The sequence below is a fragment of the Populus alba genome, chromosome 19 (genome assembly GCF_005239225.2).
Source record: "Populus alba chromosome 19, ASM523922v2, whole genome shotgun sequence".
Lineage (NCBI taxonomy): Eukaryota > Viridiplantae > Streptophyta > Magnoliopsida > Malpighiales > Salicaceae > Populus > Populus alba.
In genome coordinates, this window is record NC_133302.1 from 16,233,018 (window position 1) to 16,239,877 (window position 6,860).

The 6,860-nt window shown below is 33.5% G+C and overlaps 1 protein-coding gene across 1 annotated transcript; it reads left to right on the forward strand.

Moving 5' to 3' along the window:
• Positions 1-429: 429 nt before the first annotated feature.
• LOC118055944 (exopolygalacturonase) lies at positions 430-2,346 on the forward strand. The gene is made up of 4 exons (XM_035067975.2): positions 430-576; positions 741-1,049; positions 1,177-1,692; positions 1,944-2,346. Exons 1-4 carry the CDS (start codon positions 430-432, stop codon positions 2,166-2,168), a joined length of 1,197 nt encoding a protein of 398 aa, XP_034923866.2. The 3' UTR covers positions 2,169-2,346.
• Positions 2,347-6,860: the final 4,514 nt, after the last annotated feature.

Consider the following 6,860-nt stretch of genomic DNA (forward strand, 5'->3'; position numbering starts at 1 on the left):
AAAATCATTTTTATAACTTAAAAAAATTGTCTTTTTGAAGTTTTTTTTCTTCCTTCTTTCCGTAGGTTCCATCCAAAGTGAAGATTAGCTATGCTTTGTATCAACATATAGAAGCAACTTCTTCAACTCTGATAGTTGTTCGGCTTCTGGTTATCAAACTTAAATCTATATATATATATATATATAGAGAGAGAGAGAGAGAGAGAGATTTTTCTGATAATATTTTGATATGCTATATTGCAAGAGAAGCTCATAATAGTAATGGAATTGAATGGCAAAGCTACAACCTTGCACAAACATGGACAAAATTCATCAACTGCTTGATAAATTTACGAGTGGTGTTGAAGTCCTCCCTTGCCCTATAAAGGATCAACATGGAAGGTTAAGAAATTTGTCCGTTTACCTAGAGCAGTGAAGAAAGAAAGCAACATGGCTAACAAAAAGATGGGCTTGGAAGTTGTGTCATATGCAATAATATCATTCTCAGTAGTCTTATTGTTAGCATCAACTACTCAAGCCCAGTCAAATGGTGTCTTCGATGTGACTAAATATGGTGCCGGTAAAGATATCACGGAGGTATCTTATATATTTTCTCGCATGCATGCATATGACTTTTAAATAGCAGAATATATAATATTCGAGTCAAAACTTATTTATGTTTCCTTAGATTTTCAGCGTAACACCTGAATTTGATAACTATTGATCCTCTCTAAATATTGCCCTTTTCTTTCCCTTTCTAGGCTTTAACCAATGCTTGGAAATCTGCTTGTGCTTCAACAAAGGCCAGTAAAGTTCTTATTCCAAGTGGAACATACTGGTTACGGAGAGTAACACTAGCAGGTCCTTGCAAGGCTGCGATCAAGCTCCAAGTTGATGGTATATTGCAGGCACCGGTTGACCCAGATAAGCTGTCAGGAGGTCATTGGGTTAATTTCAGATACATAGATCAATTTACATTGTCGGGAAGAGGTACTTTTGATGGGCAGGGAAAGGTTGCATGGAGCAAAAGTACATGTCAGAAATATAAAGATTGTGACAGCCTCCCAATGGTAATCTACTCGCCATTATGAAGCCTAATTTCCTCCTCTTGGGTCACAAATTTAGTGAGTTTTTTATTAATTATATGTTATGGCACTAACAAAGTTTCTTTAATCATTTGCTTTTAATATGGATCAGAATATAAGGTTCGATTTCATCACCAATGCATTAGTCCGAGATATAACTAGTCGAGATAGCAAGAACTTTCATGTTAACGTCTTGGGGTGCAGAAACCTCACCTTCCAGCATTTTACCGTGAGAGCACCTGGTGAGAGTGTAAACACCGATGGAATCCACATCGGCCGATCTACTGGGATCTACATTATCGATTCAAAAATTGGCACAGGCGATGATTGTATCTCCGTGGGGGATGGCACCGAGGAACTACACATCACAGGAGTAACATGTGGACCTGGCCATGGCATCAGTGTTGGAAGTTTAGGGAAATATCCCAATGAGAAACCTGTGTCTGGAATATTTGTCAAGAACTGCACCATCTCGGATACTACAAATGGTGTTAGAATAAAATCTTGGCCAAATTTATACGGTGGTGTCGCATCTAACATGCATTTTGAGGATATTGTCATGAACAATGTCCAAAACCCTGTCATCATAGATCAAGTGTATTGCCCATGGAACCAATGCAGTCTAAAGGTATTGCTTTTTCTGTTACCATAAGAATATGTTCACAATATTAAATTACTATGACAATATTTTACCCAATTCGTGGCTCAAACACTCCACAATTTATCGAAATCTTTTTTACATTATGGTAGATCAATAATGCTGCTATTCTGAAGATTGCATGCACATGCATATTAATTTTTTTATGTTCCTTCTAGCCAGGGAGATTACTAGAAGTCTTTTGGGGTCTTAATGTTTTTTTTTTTTTTTTTCTTTTGCAGGCTCCATCAAAAGTGAAGATCAGTGATGTTAGTTTTAAGAGCATAAGGGGAACTTCTGCAACTCCGGTTGCTGTTCGGATTGCTTGCAGTAGTGGCTTCCCATGTCAGAATGTGAAGCTTGCTAACATTAACCTTGCATATAGAGGACCAGGAGGCCCTGCGAAATCCCAATGCTCTAACGTTAAGCCCATAATTTCTGGGATAATGAGCGCATCTGGATGTTGAAGATGAGGACTTCCATCTGAACTTCTTTTGGTTTCTTCATTCATAGACTTGTTTTTAGATGGAGGAGTCCCATCTTGTAATTTTGTTTAAAAAGACAAGGGCGGAGCTAGGAATTTTTCCTGCCCTGGGCCATTAAATAAATATTTAAATGTTTTTTAAGATAAATTATTAACTAATGTACATGAATTTTTAAAGTTAACAGTAAAGTTTTAATTCAAATACACTACCCAAAACATAAAAAAATAAATTTGAAAGTATATAAAATTAAAGTGAAAGTAAAAATAAACTCACTATTAAAGTCACATCCTTCGATGTTTTGTGAAATATAATTCATCTATAATTAAATCTGAATCGATTTTGTAACAACCCCTCAACCGGGATAAAATAACAATCTCATGTCAACTGAAAAACATGGTAATTAAATTTTTTCCCTCTCTCAATTCCTCCTTCCTTCACTTGATTATTTCTTAGATTAGTATTTTATAAGTTGAACTTTGTAAGTTTAAAAGGTTATTCTCTCACTTTCTTTTCTTTTTTTCCTTGGATTTTGTTTATGTTTTTCCCTTACTTTTCTCTTTTACTCTCTCACCTTTTCTTTTTCTATTCTGTTTCTGCCCAGTTGGCAACATATAAAAGGAAGGAAGAACTAGTTTGTTTTTTTTTTTTTTTTGGCAAATAACCATTTTACCCTTAATAAGTCGTTTTGCGTTTATTTGACTCTTTTTTTTGTTACCACTTCCAAACTCTTTTCATCCTAAAATTTTAACCAGATTTCATTCAATATATTTTAAGATCCCTCGTAAAATTTCAACTCAATCTGATGGTCGGATTGAAAATTACATCGAATAATATAAAACTGGTCAAATTATGATTTTGTATAAAATTTCTGAATTTCTTCAAAAATTCTGAAATTTTAAACCAAGCTAAAATATCATATTAGAAGGCTCAATGTAAATTTTAAGTATTTTTTGATACTTAATTGAGAATTAAAATTTTTCATTACATAAAACTAGTAAAAAAATATTGATAAAAATCTTGACCTCGACTAGAGCCCACTAGAGCCCATACATGCCTCTGCCCTTGTAAACAGATGAATAAAATTTTATTAATTTAATTTTATATACAAGATCACTGGATCACTCTTACAATTTAATTTTATATATGTACTTATTTCTCAATAAATGTTCAATCTTATGTATCAAAAAAAGCAAAAAAAAGTATAAATCATCTAGCAACCCTGCAAGTTTTTTCCTTTATTTTTTTTTTAATTTATTACTTTGGGTTCATACGTTTGTTTTTTTGTACAAATTTCCTTTTGCTCTTATTTTTTAAATTTTAATAATTAATTTTTTTAAATGATTTTTAATAAATATTATTTAACTTGGCCAAATATGACGTGAAACAAACATTTCTTAACTTTGAAAAATTAAATTGTTGTTTAATTGAATATACTTACGCTATGGACAATTCTTAACTTTGAAAATTAGAAGCACTCAACTAATAAATCCTTGTAGATATTTAAATAGAAAAACTAAAACTATATACACTAAAATAAATTTAAAAAATAACTATTAAACCCACTCCATGTCATTATACATGCTGCTAAAGCTTAGTTCTATGATGTTTGGTTAAATTTTGTATGTGAGCTTAAAATTATTTGGTAACCCTATATTGTTTAACGAACATCGAGTTATTTCTGCAATCAAAATACTTTTAATTTTTCATGATTGATTAATCTAAATTTTACATGTTAGAGTTTGATCAAAATATTTTCTTTTATTTTGCCAATATACCTTTTGAAAGACATGTCTCTTTATTTCAAGACAATTGTGAGACAAATAACAAAGCACAATTCATTAAAAGTATGGGATGCAGTCCCCATACACATGAAAAACATGTTGAAGCAAAATACAATGCTTATTCATCTATACCCTCTTAGCATTTTGCAAGCTGCTGGTCAAGGTGATGATGGTTGAGTGACTACGTTGTAGATACCATCATTCTTGCAATTTTCAATCAAATAGCTTAGGACTCCATTATGATATTCACATCTCTCATATGGATTAAACAAAAATTTGCTTTGAACTCAGTTAATCTGAAATCTCAATCTAGCGATTTTTTTTAATTTAATTATTTTTTAGTTTTATTTTTCAAGATTAGGTTTATATTATAATTGAGCTTCATGATGTTCTCCACTTTGCCTTCTATTAGCTTCATAATTAATTTTTTTTAGTTCAGCCGATATCTTAGCTGGGGCTACAAATCTAGTATGACACTAATAACCTTGACATAGTAATCTAATCTTATATACCTTTTCATTTGACATAATAAGATATTTTTATACAAGGGTAAAAAAAAATCATATATTTCTTTTCTCAAATTAAAAATCCTTCCATAATTTTCAATCTTATTACATAAAAAAAAAATTTAAGTATGAGAATTTGCATCCAATAGTAAAAAACAAAGCATGTTATCGTCAAGGCTTTAAAGAGTGATAAGAATTTTATCTTTAAAAAATCTATCTTTGTGCTTGTTAGCTTGATATTAATATATATTCTCCTTCGTTTGAAATTTTATGAAAGAAAATAAAGAATTTTGTTTGTAAAAAAACCTAAAATTATCCTTCATAAAACAAATCAATAAAAAATTATTATACAAAACACTAGTTCTGTCTTTAATACTCCTATCAATGTTCTTGTATTTTTTTTTTCTACAATGCTAATTTCATTAAATATCATACATGTCTATGTCTTTCTTTTTTTCTCCTTGCTCGTGGCTTAATACCTTGATATGGTTCAACGAATTACAAATTGAGGATTATTATAGAATGTACCTATATAGGAATTATTGTAGTCATACTCTTGTGTGGTAACCTCATCATTACTATTGTATGTTGGCCTACACACATATATGGAAAGGGTTACCTAACCAATAGATTAAGCCTCCTAATTATTCTCAACTTGGTATCAGAGCCTTCTACCATCAGAACTCTTTTCTCCTTCTTCCCCTTTGCAGCTAGCCTTCTCTCTGCTTTTTTTCCTAAATGGATTCTACCGCTGCCACCTTCTCCCTCACCACTAGTGGTGCAGCACAAACAGCCAGCCATCTACAACCTGTTACCGATGGTGTCTTTCCTCCACAACAACAACCTCCACTTGCAGAGCATGTCTTTGATTCCTTCTCACGAGTCTTTGTCGTTCCTCTGCACCTTATGGGAACACACACTCCAGCTGTCGTTCCTTTATCAAACACTCACCAAGTTGTTTCATTGAAACTTAGGAACACAAATTATCTCTATTGGCGAATGCAAATTGTCGCACATGTGCGGTGTCGCGGCGAAAATATCCACTCTTAAATCCTAGGTGTTGGTATCATGAGAAAAATGAGGAAAAATGGGGAGACAAGGAATTCTTGTCTTTTATCTGTGGAAAAAATATAATTGGAGTCACCACCTAGTATTTTGGTCACTAGGAACCCTAACTGGTCTCAGAGATCGGGTACGGAGATTGGTTGCGTAAAGGGAAGGTATTAGCACCCCAAATACGCCCTACCTAAGGTAAGCTGCATTGTTTTATTGTCTGATAAAATCTAAGGTCTTGTCGTGTTTTCTAGTTGTTGGTCCGTCTATGGTTTAAGAAAAGTTCTCCTCGGTAAAGAGGTCCTTGTCTTATCGAGTAAAACCTAACCGTTATAACGTCAATAAAAAAATTTAATATCCGAAATACATCTTACGTATAAGGTCGTAACCCCAGATATTAATAGAAACAAAATACATTTTTAAATTTTTTTGAAATATTGGCCAGTTCTCGTAACTTTAATAAACTGGTTATTAAAATCAAACTGCATGTTAAAACCTTTTTTTTAATGAAAGATACAATATGAGTTTTTTTAAAGAGACTTGGTCGTATGCATGAAAATAAAACATTTTATTTATTTATTTGTAATGTTTTGACAAAAACTAGGTATTTCAATACCAGATTTATATCTTTACAGTATAAAAATACAAGCCAATATTGATCGAAAATGCAGTAAAATATTTTCGAAAAAGAACCGATTTTTTTGAAATGATTTTTAAAGAATTTGTTTTTAGGCTGGGTAGGACTTAGCAGGCCTGGCCAGGTCATTGGCCCAAACCAGTGACCCGGCTGGATTCATTCCCCGCCAGCGTGCGTGAAAAAGTCACGCACGCTCACCGTGTAATTAAATTCTAAGTGCACAGTGTTTTGTGCATTATCTTGCAAAACTTGGAGTTACTGGAAGCAAGACTCAAGCAGCAGCATGTTTTGGACCTGTATCTTCCCCTTTTCGTTTGCTTTTCCTCCGGATCCTCTGGTTCATCCTTTTCTTTTGTTTTTCCTTGCTGCTGGTATTCGTTTTTTTTTTTTCATTTCTTCTGAGCTTGATCACGAATACTGCGGTTTTGAAAAAGGTTCAACAGTCCCTCTCCTTTGCAGTTGCAGACGAAGGTGACAGTGTGGAAGGGCTGTTCCAACTCTGCTTCCTCTCCTCGGTATTTTTGTATTCTCTGCCTCCTTCCTTTCTTCACTCTGCCTCCCCGTTTTTATTTCTGCCTCTCTGTTTCTCCCCCGTTCTCCTCTGTTTTCTTCCTCCCTCTGTTGGTGCTGGAGAAGGAGAAGCCGATGGTGATGCTGAGTTTCGTCTGCTGGTTTCTTGTTTCCTTGACCTTCTCTT

What these genes read in the sequence shown, in the direction of transcription:
- LOC118055944 (XM_035067975.2), top strand. Translation starts at nt 430, where the DNA reads ATGGCTAACAAAAAGATGGGCTTGGAAGTTGTGTCATATGCAATAATA. An exon ending in CCGGTAAAGATATCACGGAG is followed by an intron (nt 577 to 740) that starts GTATCTTATATA and finishes TTCCCTTTCTAG; the next exon opens with GCTTTAACCAATGCTTGGAA. An exon ending in GGAACCAATGCAGTCTAAAG is followed by an intron (nt 1,693 to 1,943) that starts GTATTGCTTTTT and finishes TTTCTTTTGCAG; the next exon opens with GCTCCATCAAAAGTGAAGAT.